General features: G+C 43.4%; 1 protein-coding gene and 1 long non-coding RNA gene across 3 annotated transcripts in view; one reads left to right on the plus strand and one right to left on the minus strand.

The window, feature by feature from the left end:
- ZFAND3 (zinc finger AN1-type containing 3) overlaps positions 1-6,405 on the minus strand; it is a 136,945-nt gene extending 130,540 nt beyond the window's left edge. Inside the window, exon 1 of one of the 2 annotated variants that reach the window (XM_040058102.2) lies at positions 6,325-6,405. Coding sequence is in view for 1 of the 2 variants with exons in the window: in XM_040058101.2 (XP_039914035.1) it covers positions 5,293-5,363 (71 nt within the window). In the remaining variant the exon portion in view is untranslated. Of the gene's footprint in view, positions 1-5,292; positions 5,450-6,324 lie in introns of those variants that run through there. The other variant, XM_040058101.2, reaches the window with a different exon arrangement.
- Positions 6,406-7,240: 835 nt separating this feature from the next.
- The window catches only part of LOC120749994 (uncharacterized), a 64,852-nt gene continuing 48,413 nt past the window's right edge, over positions 7,241-23,679 (plus strand). Inside the window, exon 1 of the long non-coding RNA XR_005699895.2 lies at positions 7,241-7,323. This is a non-coding gene — a long non-coding RNA (uncharacterized LOC120749994). The remainder of the gene's footprint in view (positions 7,324-23,679) is intronic.

Genomic DNA, 23,679 nt, shown 5'->3' on the forward strand with positions numbered 1-23,679 from the left:
TACAAAAAAGTGGATAAAATTTGTATATTTTGACATTATTTGATATGTCCTTCTAGTTGTATTATGACTGAGGGGAATCACAATTTACCATTCTTTCTCCTGCATATTTTTATTCAAACAGGGAACGTGACAAAGCTCAATTCCTCACCACCACTCTCTTCTCAGACAGAAGCTTCTCTATCTCATAATTCCCAATATCATCTAAAATTAGGATCTAAGCAAATAATTTCAGTGTCTCTCCAATATCCATTATCACACACTGTAGCACTTTGTAGGAAAGCCGTAAATAAATCAATTTCTCATCCAACTCTTTGTTTCTCAGTTAAACAATCTGTCACTTCTATTCGTGCAATACACCAATAGATATATTATTACAGCAGTTAATGCTGGATTCAAATATAAACTGCTACAAGTTCTTTCACCCAAGAATTTAACAGAGTATTATATAAGTTCATGCATAATATTAAAAAATTACAACATAAAGTACTTTTAGTCCTAAGCTAAGAGCAAAATAGGGTACACTGTCTCACATAAACCAACAAATTCAGCTGCTTACTCCAGCATTTGATCCAAAATACCAGCCAGTGAAAGACTGGCTAAGGAACTGCATGATCCAAGCCCAGTGAAAACAGATTCTCAGAGGGAAAAGTACATACTTCAACAGTTTATTCAAACCTCATTTACAAACATTTATGTGAGGTTGCAACAACAATTAAAGCAAAACTAGGTTTAGGGAGGCATTATGTATTCACGATGACCTACACTGTCTATGAGATTAGACAGCGTTTATTAAAAAGGCAATGTTTATTAAAAAAGAACACTGAGAGTTCCTATGGAATGAACAGCTGCAATCACCAAAAAAGTAAAGAAAAGACTAGTCAGAAAAGAGGCTTCTAAATGGCACATATACATAACCATTGTTCGTTTAGAAGCTAAAAGCAAGCTTTGGTGATATACACTCACAAACTCATCATGCTTATGTTAAATGATTCACCGTTGATCAAGTGCTCAATTTTAGCAAACAAAATTGAGGAAAGAGCCAAATTGGCATGGCAAGGATCTGATGAAACATAAGTGACTGGAAAATCCAGACTCAGAAATACTCTGAATTGGGCCTGCACAGAATGCTTGGGGCACAGTGTCTCATCACACATTATGATGCATGCAGTGTCAGAGAAAGGCAGAGCAAATGGCAACATCCTGCAAAAGCCCTGCTGGCATGCTCTCAAATAATACTGCTATCAGTTTTAGCTGAGTACAGTACCTTATAGTTGCCAGAACTAAGATGAGATGAAACTAATCATACTGTGTTTTCAATCAACTTCCCGCTGGCTGCCACCATTTCAAGAATGGAATTAATTTGTTTTACGTCTATTAACATATTTCCTTCTTTTCTGGTTTTAAGGCACTAAATGCAGTGGTATGGTATCAGTCTGGACAATAAAAAAGATAAGCAGCTGCCACTACAGTACAAATAGAACTGTAAAAGTACTATCCTCTCTGACATCCTCTCTTCACAGTATATGCTACCCCCAGCTTACAAGTCCCTTCTATGCATATAACCATTTAACAGGCCCTCAGATGGTTTCACTCACAAGTGAAACCTTCATGGAAATCTTTAAAAGCCAAAGGGAAATTGCCAACATGTAGGTCATTAAAGAATCAGCCTCATCTCTAATAAGCAAAAAGGTTTAACTGGAATATAATACATCCAGTAATATTTTCATGTATTTATAAAATCTTCAACCTCAAGCTCATATACATCATAAGGGAAAGGCTTCTGAAATCCAGTAGTATAAGAAAAAATAAACATTACATGATTCTATGATTCTCTGGCCTGTTAACCAGGAAAATAAGAAAGCAGGTCATAGGAATCACTAGTTAAGTACAGCATACTTTAGATGAAGTAATCTAAAATAAAAACTTGCACACTGAACCCTATCCAATCTTTGTACAGTAAGACTGTTCCGATAAATAGTGAGATAGTTGCTAATGACTGAAGTTGAAGATATAAAAACAGGGAGAGAGGGGAGCAAAATATTTCTAAACACTAAGCTGTATGAATTTTTCAAAAATAATATGAATACTGAAGAGGTTTCCCAATTGAGATTATCGGGGTAAGTGAAATTATTTTTTAAAATATAAAGATCATCTCAGTGCTCCATTTAAACTTTACTTGAGCAGAAATGACAGACTGGAGATTCTAAAAAAAAGGGCAAGTCTGCAGATTTAAGGATGGATTCCACGATCTTCAACAAAAGGCAAGCAAATGTTAGTTGTTGACCTTAAGCAGATGTTTCAGAAGTTTTTAACAGCCTCACTCAAAAGTACCTTCTTTCAGCTGTTCATTTTTCTGTCTCTTAGATCTTGAAACATCAAGAGTTTAGTAGTTTTCCAGTCTCTAGAGATCCTTGAAACCTAGAGGATCTGAATTTCTAATATAAATCCAAGTCTTTTAAAAGAAGAACCCTTCCAACTTCAATGCAATAGTACATACTAGTCTGCTCCTGTAATCTCTTTGCATGCCATCACTATCAACACGTGTCTCTGGAGCTACTTCTATCCCTGTTCAACCAATGGGCAAGCTTTAGCACAGTAACCCACTGCTTACTTCAATTTCAATAGTTCTTTCAATTTCAGCTTTTTCCTTAATGTTTCCTGTTACTGTGGCTTACTGCAGAAAGTATGCATCTTAGTACAAAGAGTCCTGTAAGCATATACATAAAATCAATTAAAAAACAAAAAACAACAAAACAAAACACCACCACCACATCATCTTTTATACTTGGTAAAATCTAGACCTTATTGTTAGACCCCCAGACACACAATTGCTCTGCTGCTTACCTGGCCTGGGCTCACTCAAGAAAACCTGTGAGAGGGTTCTCAACCATTGCACTGACAGGGACCAGAAAACATAAAGCAATTCTGTTCTCCTACGCTACCTTATTTACAAATTCAACTGAAACTATTACATTAAATTACAAGTTTTACAACTTTTCATAGCTTTACAAGTCCTGGCCCTGTTGTTCCAAAACGTGACTTGACAGACATTAAGCTGACATGAAAGTCACAGGTAAGATGCTGTCTTAAGACATGTTGCTGGTCATAACCCTAGCTGAAATCTATATCAGCAGAATTTCAATTTCAGACTAATATAAGTCTTTTTGCTATCATGACGTACTTTCTTCAGAAAGCTGGCATAAAACTGTAACCCCTTAAGAACTGACAATGCAATAGAAAGGCACATCTGCACTGATTCACCAGACAATCCATTCAAGCACTAGCAAGGCCTAGGTAAATAAGGTCATGTAGTCACTTAAGCTATTTCAGGACTGAAAAGTACAGCAATCAACTCTGGAAACTGATAGCAGCACAGGTTTTTTAAGTGGAAAAATAGATATTTAGTTTGCCAGCGTGTACTGAAATGCACCTGGCATACACTTAAAGGGACAGAAAAAAAGGGTAATTCATTCACTGTGTTAGTGGAAAAAAGTGAGGGGTTTGTTCCACATTGCTGCTTTCAAAATTATCATACAAAAACACCCCTGCACGGATGGCACTCTGACGGGGAGGGGGGCAAGGGATGGCAAAAAAATATCACTTGATATATGATTGTTCAAGGAAAGCATGTTTTTAAAAAAATCAGCTTTAAAGGCAATGAGTTTTCTTGAGAGCCTCCTGTAACCATTAAGCAGATCCTTGAACACAAAGCACCAGATTTTCTTCTCATTATCAAAATATGCTGAACTAGCCAAGAAGCTGAGCCCAAAGAAAAAGTTCACTTTCAACTTTCCACAATTCTCCCGTAAGTATCACATTACAGAAGTCAGTGCACTGCATTAGAGATACTAAAAACTTCTTCTCCACTACTTTACAAAAAATATCAACCTAAATATGGGAGCCAAAAAAAACCCCACAACAAAATAAATTACTATGTATTTATAATCTGTCTTGTCTGTCTTGCAAGTTCATTCCCAACAGGGCCATGGCATTTGTTGCAATTCAGGCTTCTGTCATAACTCAAAAATGGGATTTCATTTAAAATCCTGCCACTTCAATAAAGCAACCAAATGTACAGTGACATCATTAAATCACTCTTATTGCATCGCTTTTCTCTCAGCCTCCACTTCCCCAGAGTACCTTAAATTGCATGACATAAATCCCAAGAAGGTACAATCATAGACAACTGTAAATCTCAGGTGGGCCCTCAAAAGTCTATTTAGTCACATATTCTTTGAATTTTCCATAAATAAGAACATTAGGGACTAATGTTGCTGTGATAGACACTAAAGACATTTTATGATGATGTGTATCTGCTAGAATACCATCCCCCATGGTACAATTGATTTAAAAAAAAAAAAAAAAATATATATATATATATATCAGTAACGGAAATATCTTCAACAGACATGACCCTAGAGGTGGTAGTTTGGGAAGGAACAGATCTGCTCTTTTATTGCACCTTTGACAAACAAGAATGACCCCTACTTCTTTCTCCCTAAAAGGGTATCAGCAAGCAGCTAACAAGGGCCTTATCTATTATGAACCACTTCGCTTTCGTAAGGTGGAGAAAGAAGTGTTGTTTGTTTTTTGGTTTTTGGGTTTTTTTTTTTTTGTCTTTAGTCTTTTTCTCTCATTAGTTATGCTGCCCTCCATGAATTGTAGCGACAGCTCCCTGTTCCCGGGCACAGGGCAGGGATGTGTCAGGGACACCCGTCAGAGCACCCAGGGGCCCGCATTACTCATCTGCGCCTTTGAGGAGCTTAAGGCAGGCCCCGGAGCGCAGCCCGCAGCCCCAGAGGAGGGGCGGCCTCTCCAGGAAACCTGTGTGCCTAGGGAAGCGGTCGGGCCTCCCCCGCCGGGCTGCCGGGAAGGCCGCGGTGTCCGGGCGGCGGGGGGGCCGCGGGCGGCCTCGGCACCCCCTCCCCCTCCGCGCCCGGGGGCAGCGCAGCCACCTCCCACCGGAGCAGCCGCTGCCCCTAAGCCAGGAGCCGCCGCCGACACCGCGGTCCGGGTCCCCCGGGACACGGCACCCACAGGCAGGGAGACATCCCTCTTCCGAGGAGGGGGGGAACCCCCGTGGCCCGCCCGGAGGGGCCCCGGGCCGCCCCCTCCCCGCGGCGAGCTGCGGACTCGGCCTCCGCCACCGGCCAGGGCTCGGCGTTACGACCTGGCCAGTGCCCCCCCCCACGCCCCGCGCCCGGCCGCGGCCCCCCACCGCCTCGCCCTTCGCCCGGCCGCCCGCCCCCCTCCGTCCCTCTCCGCCCCAGCCCAGCCCCGGGCCCGGCTCACCCCCAGAAGCCGCAGGGGCAGCGCGGGGGCAGGCTGGGCGCCTTGCTGCGCTCGCTGCCGGCGTCTCCCATGGTGGGGCCGGGGCGCGGGGCGGCGGCGGGCGGGGGGCGCGCGGCTCCCGGCCGGGATTCCAGGCCGGTCAGCTGGAGCCGGGCGGCACCACTGGGGAGGCGGCGGAGGGGAGGACGAGGGGGAGCCCGGCCGCACCCTGCCGATGGGGCGGGCAGGGGAGCGGAGAGGCGGCGGCACGGGGACGCGGAGCTCCGTGCGGCGGCGCCGCCCGCCCGCCGGTGCCGGTGACCGCTCCGGTTCCGCAGCGACGCGCGCCCGCCCTCCCCGGAGCGCCGCTCGGCCCCTCGCGCAACAATGCGTGCCCCCCTCGAGCGCCGTGGCTCCCCCCGTTCTGAGCGCGATGGTTTCGTCAAGCCACCGAATCAGCTGGGAGCGGCGTGTACCACAGCACATCCCCGGGGGAAGTTGGGGTAGATCGCGTGCCGTAACTGGGTGAGAAGCGAGTTTGAAGGGCGCCCATAGGCTCGAGAAGAGAACAGGATTCTCCAAACGAGTCTCAGGCGGGGCTGAGGCCCACAGGGCTGCCGCTCCCGCTGCCCTCTTTTGCCTCTACCCATACGTTGGGCACACAGTGGTACAGCCAGGGACGGCCGGCAGGGTGGGGGTGCCGCTGCCGCTCGCACATGCGCAGCCGGGCCCCCCACGCGGAAGTCCGTTGGAGGGAGCGGGTCCCGGGGGGCCGGGCCGTGCCCGTCCCGGGCTGCGGCTCCCGCTCTGCCGGGAGCTGCTTCGCCGAGAGGGGATACTGAATGGCTTCCACTTGGCCTGCTCGCTGCCAGCGCAGTGTGCCGCGGCCGGGCCGGCTGTGCGCGCTCGGGAGCTCTCCCCGGAGGCTGGGCGGCTCTGGGGGGCTCCGTTGCTGTACAGGGTGAGGGCGGGGACTTGTTCCTTTTGGGCTCCGCTTGGAGAGAGGTCTGCAAGCCCCGAGGGTGGCGTTTGGCCTTGTGTTTGCCTTCTTACCCTGTTCACGGTTCGTTCTCCGTTCCCTCTATTTCCCTCAGAAATAAAGGCGCGTACGTGTCTGACGTACTCGGGGGTCTCTTGACCCGTGGCAAGCACCACTTGCTGTGGGCTGGCTGCAGCCGGGAGAAGGCAGGCTGCCCTGGCCCCGTTCTCTGGGACCTGCGAGAGGTAAGGTATGGCAGGGAGGGAAGAACACCGCGGGCACGGTCATTACTGGCTGCCGCCCTTTGACGGACAGGAAAGGAGAGGGGAATTTCCGCCACCTGTACTTGAGGGCCGAGTAATGGGGATTGTACTTCTGGTCCTGTTGTAGCCAATAGGATTGAGTAAGTTACAGCCTGGCACTCTCTGTACCTTTGTTTTGTCTGTGAAACGGAAATATTGCTGATCCCTCCCACCAGAAATTTGAGATCTGAGTGGAAAATGTGTGGAAAAATACTAGTGGGGCATTAATGAAGGTGGAATTTTTATCTATTCCTGACTGCTGTTGCCTGTCTTATACTTTGATTTTTGCTTTGCATTTAAACCAAGGTTATTAAACTTTGAAAATGATAAATATGCTTAACAAAGTTCAGGGTATGTGAATCTTTGTGAACAACTAATTAATTCCAACAAATATATTAGGGCTTTAGTATTACGCTTCCTAATGCATCTTCTATCAAATTAATTCATGACAGAAAAAAAGCAATAACAAAGTACTCATACACACATGCTTAAAAATTGAGGGTTTTTTTAAGTTGGAATTTAATTGAAATCATGTAAACAGGCTTCTTGTGAAAAGGCTGGTTTGTGACAGTTTACTAATGGTGGTGATTTTATCAAACCATTCTTGTATGGGGGTGCCTGACTCCCAGCTGATGCAACTCTGTGCCCTTTTTAAAGTGTCTGTGGCTGCAGAGCACCCTGTGCACCGAAGCACCAGAGCTGTCCCCTGCCAAATCTCTCTGAGGACAAAGCTGAGCCACTGAGGCAACACTGCTGAGGGTACCGAGAGAAGTGAGTACATGCAAAAGAACAGCCTGCGCCTTGTTAACTCAGCACTTTAAGCCATTAAGTCAGCTGGAAACTGAAATGGTCTCTTTTGTGCTGGTTACCTGAACCAGAGGCTGTAAACTCCCCTCAGATAAGGAGTGGCTTCTTAAAGATGACATAATAGGCTTTATGCTTATAATTGGTATTAAGGTAAGCTCATACTGAGTTAGCTTTCAACTATTACAAATGTTGTGGAGAAGCATTCTCTCTGCTCAGTACTCTTGTGTCATTTCAAATAAACCTTGGCTTTCAGCACCTGAAGGGAGCCTAGAAGAAAGATGGAGAGTCTATTTACATGGGCATGTAGGGACAAGGACAAGAGGGAATGACTTTAAACTGACAGAGAGTAGACTTAGATTAGATAATAGGAAAAAAAGATTTAACTGTGAGAGTGGTAAGACACTGGAACAGGTTGCCTAGAGAAACTGGATGCTTCATCCCAGAGAGTGTTTGAGACCAGCTTGGATGGGGCTCTGAGCAATTTGGTCTAGTGGAATGTGTCTGTGCCCAAAACAGGGGGGTTAGAATAAGATGATCTCTCTTCAAGTCTCTTCCAATCCAGGCCATTCTATAATTTTGTAAAGTTGTCAGGATAATGTCAAAAATCTAGTTTTCCAAGAAGTTCAGAATTTTAAAAACCCTGCAAGGGTGTGGTACAAGAAAAGCATAAATTTAGGGACAAAGCTGTTTCACAAAGCAAACACTTACTAAGCATGGTGTCAATGAAGATACACAAAAAATTAACTCTGACCACTACTAATGCCTTAAGGAAGAATAATCCTAGGGACAGACACATGATAGACTTCAGGATTATAATGCAGTTGAATACTATGGGACACAGAAGAGGGGAGCATGTGCTTTGATTTCATGCCATGTTTGTAATAATGTATTTGGGTTTGGGGTTTTTTTTATATGACCTTTGCAACGCTGGGTTTGTATATTTGTGACATTTCCTACTTTGTTTAGACAACGGAAAATTACCGATGTATCAGTTCAGCTTTGTTTCGTGAAAATTCAGTATGTCAATCTGTACGTGTACCTGCTTTTCTAAACCCTCTAATGTTTTGATTTGTGTAATGTGTCTGCTAATTACATCCATCCATTTGCAACCACCAGGAAGTCTGGTTTTGTGTTGAAATGTGGCAGCAAAGGGAAGTATGGCTGAGCGATGCTTCTTTAGAGGCTGGCGAGGAGAAAACTGGTTCACCTGATCTAAAATTAATGCAGTTGTGAACAGGACATTGCAACCTCCATCCAGTGTGCGGGCTCTCGCTCCAAAAGATCTCCTCTTGAGCCAGGCCTCTGGCACCTGAGGAGTTTCAGTGCTAACTGACATTTTCTGTGGCTTTTTTGATCCAGAGTCCAGGCCCTGGATGCTTTCTCAACAATGTACAAGCATCCACAAAAAAATGGATAAACAGCACTTAGGAAACATGTGGAGGGATAAGTAGCATGTTAGTTGGACAGGGCTGTGAATATTCATATGCAGAAAGTTATCAAATGGTCCAGATAACAGCAAAGTATGTTTCAACCTTTGGAAGCAAATATGCATTGTAAACATGCATTAGGTGGGGGGAAAAACATCCCGAGTGATGGGAAGGTAATCTGGAGCAGAGTGATGCGTGGAGTAGTGAGCAACTGTTTAAGTGCATAACAAGAGAAACAGCTCATGCAATTTTTGAATGCATGAAAGAGATGGGGAAGGTGCTAATTCTTTTAAATGAGAGACCCTGCAGCTATTCCCCAGGCATATTTTTACAGACAATTCAGAAAATACAGAGAAAAGCACCCAAAATACAGGCTGCAGATGCTGAAGTACTTGAAAAATCTAGTGTTTCCTGTCTGGCCATTTGAGGAGAGATTATAACCATACATTCTTATTTAAAACTGTCACCAAAAATAGAAGGTATTTGCTAACAGGACACACAGAATTTAGTGAAAAATACAAACAGATGTCCCTAAGGAGGTAAATGCTTAGGACATATGCTCAAAGTGTTCTCATGGTAATGTCTGATTTTAACCTCTCATTGAGGTTCACTTCTAGTTCATTCTCAGCAGGATCCCACTGCAGGATTAGATGAGGTCATAGACCTCACAGAATCAGGAGGCAAAACTCCACCAAATTTTGCAGCTTCAATTAAATATCATTGTTTCTCAACAGCTCCTTTAATTCTGTATGCTAGAAAAGGTTGTACCTGTATATAATCAGAACATTTGGGGGTGGTTTATTTTAGTATAAACATGATTGCCTGACTGAAATACATGTGTACAACCATAAAGTGGAGCAGGTGGAGAATGTCACAAGTATTCTACATTTTCCTTCTCTTCTTGAGATCTAAATTACCATGAAATGATAAAAGTGACTCGTGATACCAGTCTATTTGAGAAACTCTTGAACTGATTGAAATAATCACCACATTTTAATTCCTCTTCAGTAGGCAGATATTCTTAGTGAAATAATTTCTTTTGGAAGATCATTCTTGTTAAAACCTGTACTGAGGCTGCGAAACAAAATGAGTACGTGGGAAAGGGCAGTGGAGAGGACATGTCTGAGCTCAAGCCATAGCAAACCATAAAAGTGAACGATTATGATGATTCACTAGAGCCCAGGGCATGGACTGCAGATCATGAAGGCATTAACCTGCAGCAAGCCAGCAACAGGGATCTGACCCCGGAAAAGGTGACTGAACTGTGCCAAAGGCTGGCTGAGCCAGGGCTGAGGCTGCCAGGCTTGCAAGTGCCTGCTCTTTGCTGCATAGCTCACCTCCTTTTCTCCATTTGAAACACATACCTTGGGTTTTATATGCACCTGGCCTGGCAGGGTGTGATCCAGCTGAATGCCTCAGCATTTGCTTATTCATTTTATTTTAAGTTAGGTGTCAGTGCAAGCTGTCTGAAGAGAGAAGTGCCTGCACCTTAGCCTCTGGCTTGGCCTCAATGAATCCAACTCAGTTTTCTTTGCTGCTTGAAGGAAGTCTCCAGATTAAAGAAAGCAAGCTGAGCTCACCTTGGCCCTCAACATTGCTTGTGTTGAAAAAGAAAAAAAATATATATATATTTACCAGCCATGAATTATCAATCTATGAGTCATGCAGATTAGAAGGTTTTTGTAGCTGTATCTTTTTAAAACATAAAACATAGGCTTGAAAACTAAAGGACAAGTTTAAATAGTTACAACACAGAATTTGGAGTTCGGACTTTGACATTCTTCTGGTTATTTTAAGTCTCTCTCTGCCTCAGTTTCATTTTCTCAAATGGAAACAATAATCTCAAGGGCACTCTGGTAAAGGAGTCTTTATTGGATGGTGTTTTTAGAAATGAAAAACTGCTGTTGTTGCTATTACTAAGAGAGTGCCATTTCTTTGCAATTAATGGCTGGATAGAGGGTGCAAGGTCAAAGAGAAAATTCGTAACCAGTTGCAATTTGCATTATTATGGCTAACCCAGAGGCAATTAATAATATTTCTATTTTTTTCACACATGTAGTTCTTCCCCTTCCTGCCCCTTATGTAATCCAGGGCACTTTGAAAAAAGTACAGATGGAAAAATTGGAGTGCAATTAAACAAACATTCTAAGCTAGTGTAAAAACGCCAGATAATATATTTCAAATAAAAAATCAGAATATTAGACATGATTTAGTAAAAGGAGTGAGGATGCCTAGAAAACAAAAGTGAGTAGTGACCTCATGCTGTGGGGTGACAGTGACTAATACTGAAATCACTCACACGAAAATAAACCTGCAGATGTTAAAAGATGTGTAGATGTGGCACTTTGGGACATGGCTTAGCAGCAGTGCTGGGTTAACAGTCGAACACAATGATCTTAGAGGTCTTTTCCAACCTAAATGATGCAATGATTCTATGTTCTATATAAGTGAGGCTTTCATTATTATTAGAAACCATCAGACTTATGAATCTGTAATGATGCTGAATTTGTGCTAGGCATTTCCTGGTGCTGGATGGCAGACTCAGCAAAGACCATTCTTAGCCTTTGAATGTTCTTTTTAGCAAATGATCTCCAGTACTTCTTAAAAAAAAAAAAAAAAAAAAAGGTAAGCATTGTGACAGCAATTTTACAGGGAGGAAAGCAGCTTTTGAAAGTGAAACAAGCTGCCTTGAGTCACACAAGAAAACACCTGCAGATCTAGTAATAGCATTCACCTTGCTCACCTCCCAATATAGCAACCGATACAGAGCCTGTGCCGTCTTGCCGAACTCATGCCTTGGGTGCTCCTATAAGCACCTCCCAGAACCTGGTTCCTCTGCTGCAGTGTCCAGGTTTGCTTAACAGTGGGATCCCAGATCATCTTTGCTGCAGCTACTTGGTTTATAAATTGCATGGATAAAAATTAATAAAGCACTATACATGTCCTTCCATTTGAAAAATCAGCTTAGGCCAAAAGAATATGGTTAAATGAAAAGGTAGAATATTAGTAATACGTATATATTTCTTCTGTTTTCTTTACCTGTCTTCAGGATTTTCATAATGCCTTGTGCAAAGGGATCTTGTCTGCACCTAGGTCTTCTAGGTCATACTGCAACACAGATAAAGAAGCATTATAAAACTCATCTTGTATAAATATGAAAAAGTTCACCCTTCATTAGATTGGAAGCTTCCTGCCCCTAGTAATCTCTTTGAATATAAGCTATTTCTGCTCTTTCCTCCACTGCTCTGAAGATGTCAGCCCCAGGGGCGTGGCAACTGAACATACTTCATGGCACCTCAATAGGTTTATTAATTCTCTGACTTCTAACCTGGTGTTTCTGAGCACAGCTGAGATGAGCCGTAGTTCCCTCATAAACACTCCAGTGTCAGGGAGGCTTAATTGCTTGGCGTCAAGAGAAAGTGTTTGGTAGTTCAATGACAAAAGGTCTTGGAGAACATGAAATGAGAGCTGACAGTTCTGCCTTGCTGCCCCTGCTTACTCCCCTCCATAATATAGCCAGCATTTTTCAGGGTTGTGGCACCAACACTAGCAGAGCAAACCCTGATCCTGGCGTTTATGGTATCCATGTGATCACAGCAAGATCAGAAGTTAGAAGTCATAAGTGCAGCTCGGGTAATTTTGTAAACAGCAGCAGCACCAATTTCTTTTACAGCAAGTTAAAAAAAAAATACATTGCAACTGGAAATGAAGAGCATACAGAGCAGCTGTTTCAAATTTGTCTGATGCTGTTATAAAACAAGTTTAAAGTGTTAACAGTTGTACCCATGGCACAGTTTCCCCTGCTGTGTGCACACTGACAGCTTTCCTTTATGCCGTGTAACTGAGCCACCACATTTATGCTCAGTTCTCTTGCTGTTCCTCTGAGATGCATTTCTCCAGCTGTGGGCTGGAAATGACTGAGCAGGCTCCTGGACTTGCAGGAACACTGTGGAGCCAACCACGACTATCATGCCATGCAGCAGCATCTGCTGGGCTGACCAGTGCTTGTGGTGGTCCTCAGACCTTCTGCCCATCCTGTTAAATGTGTGTCACCTTCAGACTCCAGGCAGGGAGTCACACCTCCAGAGAGGCCCAAATGTTTCACACTGCCTGTCACATCAAGCTGATGGCAGGATACAAGCAGGAAAGGTTGGAGGAAGTGGCGGCCCTGACCAGCATAGTGCTCCCCAGGCCAGAACAGCAGCCAGTGAAGATACTGATACAGATACTGAAGTGAACTGGTGAGGGGCTGCTGGAGAATTCTGTCCTCTCTCTTGCAGTTATGTACCCAGGGCAGTGTGCTCTACTCTCCTCTCCCTGGGCTGAAAACACTAAGATCTGAAGGAGTCTTTCACCCAAAGGGCAGAACTGCTACTCCAATTTGGAGGAGCTGGAATATTTGCTGGAGAGTGAGGAAATGGTGTTTGTTGAAGGTAAGAAGAATGCTGAGGCTTTGAATTTTCCTTAGAATCTCAGCAGGGGATTTCTGTACCCCCCTCTGTCAAACTGCAGAGCATTTCACTCCAGTAGGCTACTGCTAAAGCCAGGATACCCCATTTTGTTTCAGTCAGGCAAGAAATTTGAAGAGAACCTAGGCAGCAAAGAAACAGATAAGAAATCCAAGCAGCAAGCCATGAAAGAATGGTTTCCAGGGAACTGGGGGAGGTAGGACTCAGAATCTGGAAGTGAAGCAGTAGTTAGGGAGATGATTCTGACAAGATACCAGCCATGGTGAGAAACCTTGGCCCAGCTGCAAGAGAAAGAAATTGATCTGTGCAACAACACTGTAGTTGGGATGGAAAGCGGAGAGCAGACTGGATGTGAGACAGACTGCGGCAGCTGAACTTCATGACCACAAGACCCAGTGGGAGTAGCTGGGAAACTCCAGCTGCTGATCCTTACTTTGCTCCTGCACAGCTCTGTTGATGGTTCCAGCAGTCCAGAAAGAGGAATGGGCTGCACAGTGTGGGGCCACTGCTGGATGGATGTGGGGAGATGGTATCTCTCCATAGCACAAGGAGCAGCCATCCTTTTCCTACCACAACAGCAGGCGTGGCAAGCCTTGTTTCAAAGTCTTTGGAACCCTCCATGCCAGATTTCATAGCCTGTAACACACCAAGTACATAGGTGGCCCCAGAATCACACAGCTGCTGTGAGAGGGAGGATTTCTTATGAGCAGGTGGAAAGGGAAGTGGCTGTCAGTGTTTGTGTATGGGTGAGGGAGGTAGAGGTCTTGGAGTGGGGAGAGGAGATGGAAATAGGCTTCTTCACTTTCTGAAGGTCAGCTTACTATTCCAGCTTCCCAAACACGTCTTCGACTGCAGCAGTGAGTCTGGCCCACATAGGCTCCAAATGTGTGGATCTGTAGGATAAATTGAGGGTGTGAATGGAGTAAGAATCTAATTAGAAGACCAGTGCAAATGCCTACACTCAGGTGTGGAGCTGTGTGCTGGCACAGGAATGAAACACTGGGTGATCCTGTATGTCTCAAGTATGCATGCAGGAGAGAGAATTGTGGTGGGGTTTGCCTATTGGTTTCAGGAAGATTATTGCATTTTACATTTTACAGACAACTTTTCAACAGAAGGTCAGCTTACAGGGTACATCTTGAAGGCTGCTGACAGTGGAACGTGGGGCAGGTCAATGGTTAACAAGCTGAAAATAGTTCAGTGAAATACCACAGGCAGAAACCATAGCAATGGAGAATGGAGTAACAGTATAGGAAAGAGGAAGGTATCAGTGAGCTCGTAGGAAGCAATACGAAAGCTGACAGACTTCTGAGCAGGGATCCTCAAGCCCATACTGTCACAATTAACCTCGTGAAGCTTGTCTGTGTTGCTGGGGCTGTCACTTGTGTTACCTGCTGAGTTTATGAATTTCCCTATTAACCCCCCCAGCTGTGGTTAATAGGAGAGATTTAGGAAGACCAAGGGAAAAGCTGGCAAAGTGGCTTTGTCTGTAATGACTTCTATTTCTGAAAAAATGTGACCGTTCAACACCTCAAAATGGGCTCTGGGACAAACTGCTTTGTTTTCCAATACTGTTATCCATAGTCAAGGCTGGATTAAGACTGTGTCAGTGCAGGCCTAATCATTTCACTAGGGGAGAAAGCTTTCTGCTGTCCTGGTCAAAGAAAATCTTGAAAAACCCTCTTCAGGAATTTCTACCACTTTTTGAAGGCAATTTATAGGCAACAGCTCTGAGCTGTGAGCTGCCCGTGCTTATTAGTGAAGTACTGTTGTTACTGACTTTAGTTACCAAGTAAGCTTATTCACTTCTGGGATCAGGTGGTGTCACAAGTCCTTCAGGAGCATGATTGGGAGTAGGTGTTGAAAGCCATTACTCTCAGAGGTGCCTCCCTGCATTTCTGGGATGGGCCCATCACCTCCCTCCTTCCAGAAGGCCACACACTGTGACTCTCTCACTTCTACTCCAGCACTTTCTGGCAATGCTGATTTACCGCAGAAGGGGCAATAGCCGCTCTCACACTCGGAGTCGTTCACCTGGCCTTTGGCTGCCCTGGATAAAAGGGCTCCAAAAGCCAGGCAAGCGAGGCTGTACTGCTGAAACTGAAAGCTGGGTATCCCTTTTTAAGGAAAAACAGACTGCATTGCTCTGCTCCCAGAAATTAAATGCTGAAATCTAAGTACCTGGGAGCCAGTGGTTTATACATTTTGAGCTGCTGCTAGTGCACGGATCTGGTACACTGACGGCATGGCCATGCTGCTGGCAAAGCCCACTGGAAGTAGCAGCTCATCTTTACTGCAGCACAGTGCGTCTGCATAACATTTGTGAGAAGATCAGGAGACTTCTCCAGCAAGGGGTTCAAAGCTTTGCTAGTTTGCACAGTTGCATGGGCAGCAGATTTCAGCACCTGTTGACTTATCATCATATGAACGAATAGGGAGAGCTAGCTGGCAGCTGTTGAACATTCATCCTGCTTGTGAATATCAGAGCTTGAAGCAAGTCTATCCTCTGTTAAAAAAAAAAAAAAAAAAAAAAAAAAGAGGATGAACGTCCATCCAGATAGTGTTGAAACCAAGAACGAGAAGATGATTAAAAATTATTTCTTCTCCAGCTTTCTGCATTATTCCCAAAAAGCAGGCTGTAAACAATAACCTTTGGAGACTAATATTCCTGTCAGCGTTTTCATTCAGTATAGCCCTGGGACTGGTAAGGGCTTGTGTGGGACAATGTTGCGTCACTGGTATCGGCACATCTGGTTAACAACACACTGACCTGCTCAAAAGAAATGTTCCTGCCTTATGCTGAAAAATGCATCAGATTCTTTATACATAGCTACAGATACAACTCTGTCGCTGCATTTATTCTGAGATCTTTAAAACAGTTATCTCCAGATCCGCTTAATCACACAATGTGTCCCAAAGTCTATCCTTGGTTTTTTGGCCCTCCTGCTGCCAAGGGCTCTCTCAAGGACTCTGCTCTCTCTGCTTTGATCCTGTATCAACGCTTGTCTGTGTGCCTTCTTGGTTCACCTTGCTCTGGGACAGCCTCGTGGCAGCTCTTGCTCTTGCGGCATATTGCCTTGTAAAGAAGACAGGGAGGTGATCTAATTGTGTTTAACCTGCCCCAAAGCAGGACATACGTCTGCCCAAGCCTTTCCTTTGCCATCTTCCCATGTCTGCTTTCGTCTGTGTCATGACACCCATGCAGGTGTCAGTGTGCTTACCCAAACCACATTCTCTCACAAGTGGGCACCCTGGATTGAGCACCAATCCCATCAAGTAGTCCATTCAAGTAGTGTCTTTTCAGGCTGTTGAGGAGATCTGAGCAGTGAAGCAATGGAGAATGTTGTGATATTTTAGGTTTCAGCTTTGCTAGAAATGAGCAGGTGGCTTCTAGTAAGCTGAAGGAAAAGGAGGGGCAATAGAGAGTCTGGAAAATACAGGCTTGTGAGATGTGATGGCATTGAAGAACTACTAAAATTAAACTCTGCTGTCTAGGTTTCAGCTCTGTCCAGCTTGGGTTCAGCTTACACTGAACCCTAGAATCTAATTTATACCCTTGCAAAAAGGTGTATGTGTAACTTTCTCTTTTTCTAGAGGTTTAAGTAAAATGCATGAGGACAGCGGCCATAAGTAAGGCAGTACAGAAATGGATGAGAGACAAACTACCAGTAGTTAGCTGTAGTTTAATCCATAATTATTTACTGCAGAATCTCTTACACCCATGTTAGTCTCCTCTATTCTATTTCTGGCGACAGGCTGTTAGACGTTGGTTAAGCAGGTGGTTTGCCGATGACTCCCACATTATATATTGATCTGTTCTGGGCTCCCTGTTCCTGACTGGTAACTTTATCGAGGCAGAACTGCCTATGTTGTTTATGTTGTGACAGTGCCCAGAATACTGGGCTCCTGAATGAAACACAGAAAATCCTCTACAGGTACAAAACTAAAAGCCCCAGGCTTAAGTACTCACTTATTAAACTTCCTCTCCCCTCTCTTGTTGGCCCATGCCATGCCAACCCTGGATAAAACCTAGCAAAAAGCTGGGATCATTCATTCTCCTCCCTGCAAGGTGCTAAAGCTGCTTCTCAGTCCCCCACCAAAACCAGGGTCAGTGTCTCTCAGGAAGGCCCACCCAATTAGATGTCACCCCTATATAATACCACTGAGTACCCTTTGCCCCCTCTGCTCTCTGATCCTTTGCTCCATGACCCAGCCTAGACTGATCTCCTCCTTTATCAGTGCCAGCATCAACTACTTCTTGATGACTATTTGCCCCAGCTTTGGATATGACAGGTAGCATACACTTTATTTTCTTACACTGCCTCTTTCCCAGCTCATGCAAGCTAACACATGAACCAAGAGGAGCCTGACTGTGCACTGTGCCTCATGTTTTGTGCTGTATCTTTGTGGCGCTTAGGCATTAGGGATAACATATCTCTTCATCATTTCCTTATCCCAATTCCACTACTTCTTCATATTTTGGATCTGTTTAATCCAAAGATGTACCTTCTTCATTGGATAGCACTGAGAGTACTCCCATATTTTCAGAAAGTGACAGAACTGGGCCTTTGATATTTGTTATCTGACCTACCCTGCTGTATTGTCCTGACATTAAAAAGAAAAAAAAAAAAAAGTAGGACAGCCCAAGGGCACCAAGTTAGCATTTTGGTTTCCACAATCAAATGCTCTGCCCATAGATTTAAAGAAGTGATGCTGCAAATTTGTGGATTAGGTGAAAGGTGCAAATTGGTTCCTAGCTAGACATAGCTAGGATATTTCCCTCTTCACACCTTCAATAAACACTCAAAAAAAGATTGTAAATGGTGGCAGAAAGTGAGAATGACCTTGGGGAAGGATGGAGTTCCCCTATGGGATGATAAGAATTACCATTGAGTTTGGTTATAAACCTTCTCTTTGAGAGAAGAGCTCTTTTGCCCCCCCCCCCCCTTTTTTTTTTTTTTTTTTTTTTTTTTTGGTATACTTTTTGCCCAGTCATATCATTTCCTTCCAGTAGCTGATTTTACATGTCACCTTTTGCCTGGCAGCAAAATGTCTGAGAATGGTTTGAAAATCATGGAGGACAATCTTACGGCAGAGAAATAAAAATGCCTTATTCCAAGCTCAGTTCTGCATAATATCAGTAAGATGCAGTTACTTATGCCGTCTGAATCAAAAACATTTATTGCCATTATTAAAAAAATATTTCAGGAGTTTCAAATGGGAACTTGTAGCTTGATGCACTGATTGGTGCTCACAGATTTATTAGACATGTGATAAGTAACTTGAGAATAAGAAAATAGCTGTAATCAATTGAAGATGCATTTAACTTTGAAAGATATGGAATCAAAAATAAGTATATATTAGTTGAGTTGTAACACCAAGTAAGCATGTGCCCTGATTCCTGCTGGAAAGTGTGACCTGTCTTGAACTTTGCAGTCACAGTTCAGAAGCAGTTTCCACCAGCTCACGCAGACAGCTAGGAAATAGGTTTCCTATTCTGTTGAAATGAGGTAAAATCTCTTACCAGGATCTGTTCAAATGTGTTTATAAATGTTCTAAACATTTCAGCATCTCCTTGTATTCTTTCCTAAGGTGGTCTGTAAATTGTTTCTGACACATTTAATTTATTCTGGACTGGTCTGCTCAGAAAACACAAGATCAGGTTCTTCTCCTGCTTTCTTGGCTTTCAAAGCATGAGATCCCATTGATGAAAGGAAATGGCACCTGCTTTATACCAGTTAAAAGCTACAATTATTAATGCTATCTTAGCCTTAGTAACACCTCTAAATCCATTTTTAGGATTAGGACCAAAGTGAAAGAGAAGTCATTCATGGAACACATTGGTCTCTTGGAGTTTCAGGAAGCTTTGTTGACTATGGGATAGATGGGGAATCTGAGAACCTGAGTTCCTGACTTGCTACTTTCGGTGCTACTATGAATTAATTTCCACAGATGGCTTGATCTTTATGTGTCTTGGTTTGCAATACCTTTAATGCTTGTGTTCTCGGAGAGATGTAACTTCTTAATAGTTGCAGAATGCTCTGAGACCATTGCATAGAAGGTACTGCATGAAACCGGAAAATGACATACGGCAAGTCTGACTTCAGACTTCTTGTTGCTTTTCTGGATGACCGACTTTTAATTGCAGTGGGTTAAACAGCTGTAAACATGCAATTGCCGCACATTGAACGAAGGTTTTCATTCCCGGGTTCCCACGCAGGTGTGTGGCTGTGACCTGACCAATACTGTCTCTGCTGATCCTCCCCTAGTTTCTCCCTTGCAATCGATTCCAGCAGTGATGAATTCACCTCTTGAAATTAATAATGTCAAGTTTGTCAATATTTGAAAAGCTAAACTTAATTTTGTTCTCTTGAGCTTTGCCTTTGGCTTGTGAAAGCAGAAGCTTTAAACTCTATTATTTGGGAAGTCTACTGGGATGCCTTGGTGTGGCAGGTGCTATATAAGTTTAGCACTGCATCACTATTGAAGTCCATTAAGAAAGATCTTTCTGGAGCTGTCAGCACTCTGCAGATTAAAACCAGGAAAATAAAGGCACTCAATAAATGCTGCTATAACGGTTCAGATAGCTGCAGAGAAAGGACTTATCTTTGGCTTGTGATCAGTTTACTTCTGGGTTCAATGTAAAGGTTTTTTGGCTTCCTGTATAAGCTCTGAGGGAAAAAAAAAAATCAATGTGGAGAAGCTTGGATGAGTGCCAGAAAAAATATTGCACTATATCCAGAATATAGAAATCCTTCACAATTTCTGCATTTTGCTCCGTGCAGGGTCTTGCAGGGTCTTTATAGTCTAGCAAGAGCTAAGCTTTATTATCATGACTCCAGTAGCACTGCAGGGTTGTACAGGATGTGAACAGATTGTCAGATTTTATTTGGTCATTTAAAAATACATATCAACACCCGCCCCCTCCCCCCCCCCCCGCTCCCAAAAGATACTGTTAAAAAGGCAAGGTGGGTAAAAGGAGAGAGGAAGAAGCATCAAACACTGCAAAAGGGCTGGAAACAAAGCATAGGAATAAGCGTTCCGTTTTAAATTTGGTGAAGATGGCAACAAGACGCCTCCTTATCCCTGCCATAGCCACTATTGTTTGGAATAGGTACTGCAAAGTGAACTGTTTGGAAAAGGGATTGCAAAGTGAGCTGTTAGAGGTGGACTGGACACTGCCACAGAGCCTCCTCACATATAGAGGACATGGAGCAATGGCAGAGGCACCCTGCATGAGCAGGCCTAGGACAGTGCCTCTGGAAGTGGTGGTGGAGAGCACCCAGGCACTTGCAGGGTTTTCCTGGGCCTGTAATGCCTCAGGAAAGGAACTGTGAGAGTGCAGTGGATTCTCCTGCTCAAGGCATCATGGGGTGCTCATATTTGCAGATAATGTCAGTCAGAGTATTGGTCAAACCAGCCTGCAGTAATGGTAATGCCTTTGGCTGTGTCAATGGCACTTTTACCCTGCTCTGGTTTCTGTTTGGTAAAGATACTGAATAAGGCTCTCAGATAGAAGTGGCAGAAATTGCAGAGCATTCTGAATGTGATGCTTGACTGGGGAACATCTGAAAACACTGGAAGTTGTACATCAGAGAGGAGATCCCTGACTGGGATGTGAAAAATGTGGGTGGTAGAAAGAAGGAGAAATAGGGAGAAATAGATGCTCCCAGAATACAAGGACAAGGGAACAGTCAGTGGAAATATAAGGCAGCAAATATAAAACTGTTAAAAGGAAATACATTTTGTACAATGCCTAATTAGCTCATTCCCATAAGATAACATTAAGCCTAAGAGATTAGTAGGATTTAAATAAAGGGATTAGACATTTATATGGATAATGTAATTGGGGATGTTCTTATTAAATAGAATACATATTTTCTTTTGTTATGGAAAGATATAAGCCCTCTTGCTTCAGGGCCTAGGCTCGTTGCTAACTGATAAGAATTTAAAAGAAACTTCCCGTTTTGGCAAATCATTTCCTACTTGTCTTCTGCTGTGTTCCTTGTACTTAATCTGAATTGTTTCTACAGGCCCTGTCACAGCAGGATTATTAAACTTTATGGTCTATTTGTTTGGTATAGCGTGGCAATTCTGTTTCTTCATAATCAAATATCTCACTGATGGATCACAAAAATCTCAGTGGTCTGAAACAAAATTACCTTTTTCTTCTGCTAGTTCCATGAGAGTATTGACCTTGAGTGCCCACCTATTAGACACCACCAAATCAGCACCAACAAATCTCACTTACCTGTCCTAACAGTAATATCTTCCAACTCTCATCCAGGACTTACACAAGCTCAGTTATAGGTGGTAGGATGCCAAAAATCCCTCAGCGTTCACCAGGTGGGTTGCCAAGGATTGGAACAAGCTGCCTAAAGAAGTGATGGAGTCATCATCCCTAAACTTATTTGAAAGATGTGTAGATGTGGCACTTAAGGACATGCTTTAGTGTTGGACTTCACAGTGCTGGGTTGATGGCTGGACTTGATGGATGATCTTGAAGGTATTTTCCACCCTGAACAATTCTATGATTCTATGTCCTCCCACAGATGTGAATGGGAGTGTCTCATGGATGCTGCAGGCTGTCAGAATTTGGAACAAAACCCAGTGATAATCAGAAGGAAAAAAGATTCAAAACTCTTATTTTTACTTCCAGGCAAGATAAGAAAGTTGCCTCTAGTAGTCTAGTCTTCCAATGAAAAAGCAGCAGATGGCCTTATCTAACCAAACTAAAATTCAATTGTCTTGCATTTTTATTGCTGCAACATCCTTCTCTTTGGTCTTGCCAAGTGTTATTTTCAGTCTGTGCACATCCCTGCAAAATACTGCTATAAAGATCATCTTCCTAATCCATCAGTTTGAGGATTTTACACATTCTTTGCTCCTCTCTACTACATTCCTCTTCTTTACTCCATCAAACACAAGTTATTTGTCTTTTCTGTCAAGCCCCTTCCCCCCCCGCCAAAGAGCTCTCCTTTGCTATGACAATGTCATCTCCTTCTCATAATTTTGTCAGTCTCTATTTCTCACTTGTTAACATTTTTTATAGAAACAACTTCTGGTCTTTTTTCCTTGCTGCTATTGGGAAGAATATTGGTAAAGAGCAACAAAATACCCTCATTATCTCCCCACATCTCTGTTGAAAACACTCCTTTACTGTGATGCCTATGAAAATCTTGCCAGCGATGTGGCCACTCTCCTTCACACTGACAAACAGTGCAATAACCAACCAACCAACCAACCAACCAACCAACCCACTGCCCTGTGTGCCCAGACACACCTGCTGCCCTTTACACATACCTGGAAGGCAGGGATGGTCTATTTGGTTCTGCAAAGTGTCTTCACAACAGCTTCCTCATCCATTGACTGGGACTTCTGATGGCTGCTACAAGACAAACACTGATCTTCCTCATTCTTTTGTGCCAGTGAAGCACCCAAGCTTGGAGCTGCTTTCTGTAGGGGCTATACATGTGTGGTCATCATGCTCTCCAGCCAAGGCCTCTCCTGAAGGCACATGCAGTGAAAAGTGGGCCCCAGAGAAGAAGTGTTCAGCTTAGCCCTCTGCTTGGCAATGTTGCTTTTCCCTCATCGGATAACGACTCCTACAAATCCTCCAGTTCAAGGGTGTCTTTTTTTACTAAATACTGCCATTATTTATAAAGCACTCTTGCTGAATGTGCCTAAAGGCAGTCCTGCAGGACAGTTTCAATCAAATTGTGTTCAATTTATTCCAGATGAATAACTCTGAAATGTAAATAAAATTAAATTAATGGTGTTGTATTTGTATTGTGTTACAAATGTAATAAGCTTGAAGTAATGCTGACTGTAAAATCAGATGAAGACTATAGAGTAAAAATCAACCCCTATAAAACAGAGCAAAATTTGATATCTGGCTTGCAAGAGCAATCAGGGTACATGTAATCCAGAAGGTATTTTTAATTATATCTGTTCATACTGTTTCTCTACTTCGTTCTAATAAAAGACAAGAAATACTCTCCTATAGTGGTTATGTTTGGTTTGACAAGCATGCAGAACACCCTGTATCTGTTCCTAGCTGATTGTTTTGAGACTTGCTATTGTTATTTGATATTTTGAGACTTGATATTGTTACTAATAATTATCTTACATTTATAGGACACCTTTAATCCCAAAGCACATTATAAATTAGAAATGAGGCCCAAAGTGCTTACACAGCACTGTCAAAATATGTGTGTTTTCTTCCACTTATTTGATGAGACTCCAGATTTGGTCCTAGAAATGGTAAATATTGATATATATGTAGCAGAATATCTTATCTATTGAATACCTCTCCAGAAAATTTACTCCCCAGAAGGTCTAGCATTCCTGTCAGTTAGATATTTGGATAATTTCTGGTGCAAACATTACCCAGAATCACCAGGGAAAACCCAGCTTTCACCAAG

This window comes from Hirundo rustica, chromosome 3 (genome assembly GCF_015227805.2).
Source record: "Hirundo rustica isolate bHirRus1 chromosome 3, bHirRus1.pri.v3, whole genome shotgun sequence".
Lineage (NCBI taxonomy): Eukaryota > Metazoa > Chordata > Aves > Passeriformes > Hirundinidae > Hirundo > Hirundo rustica.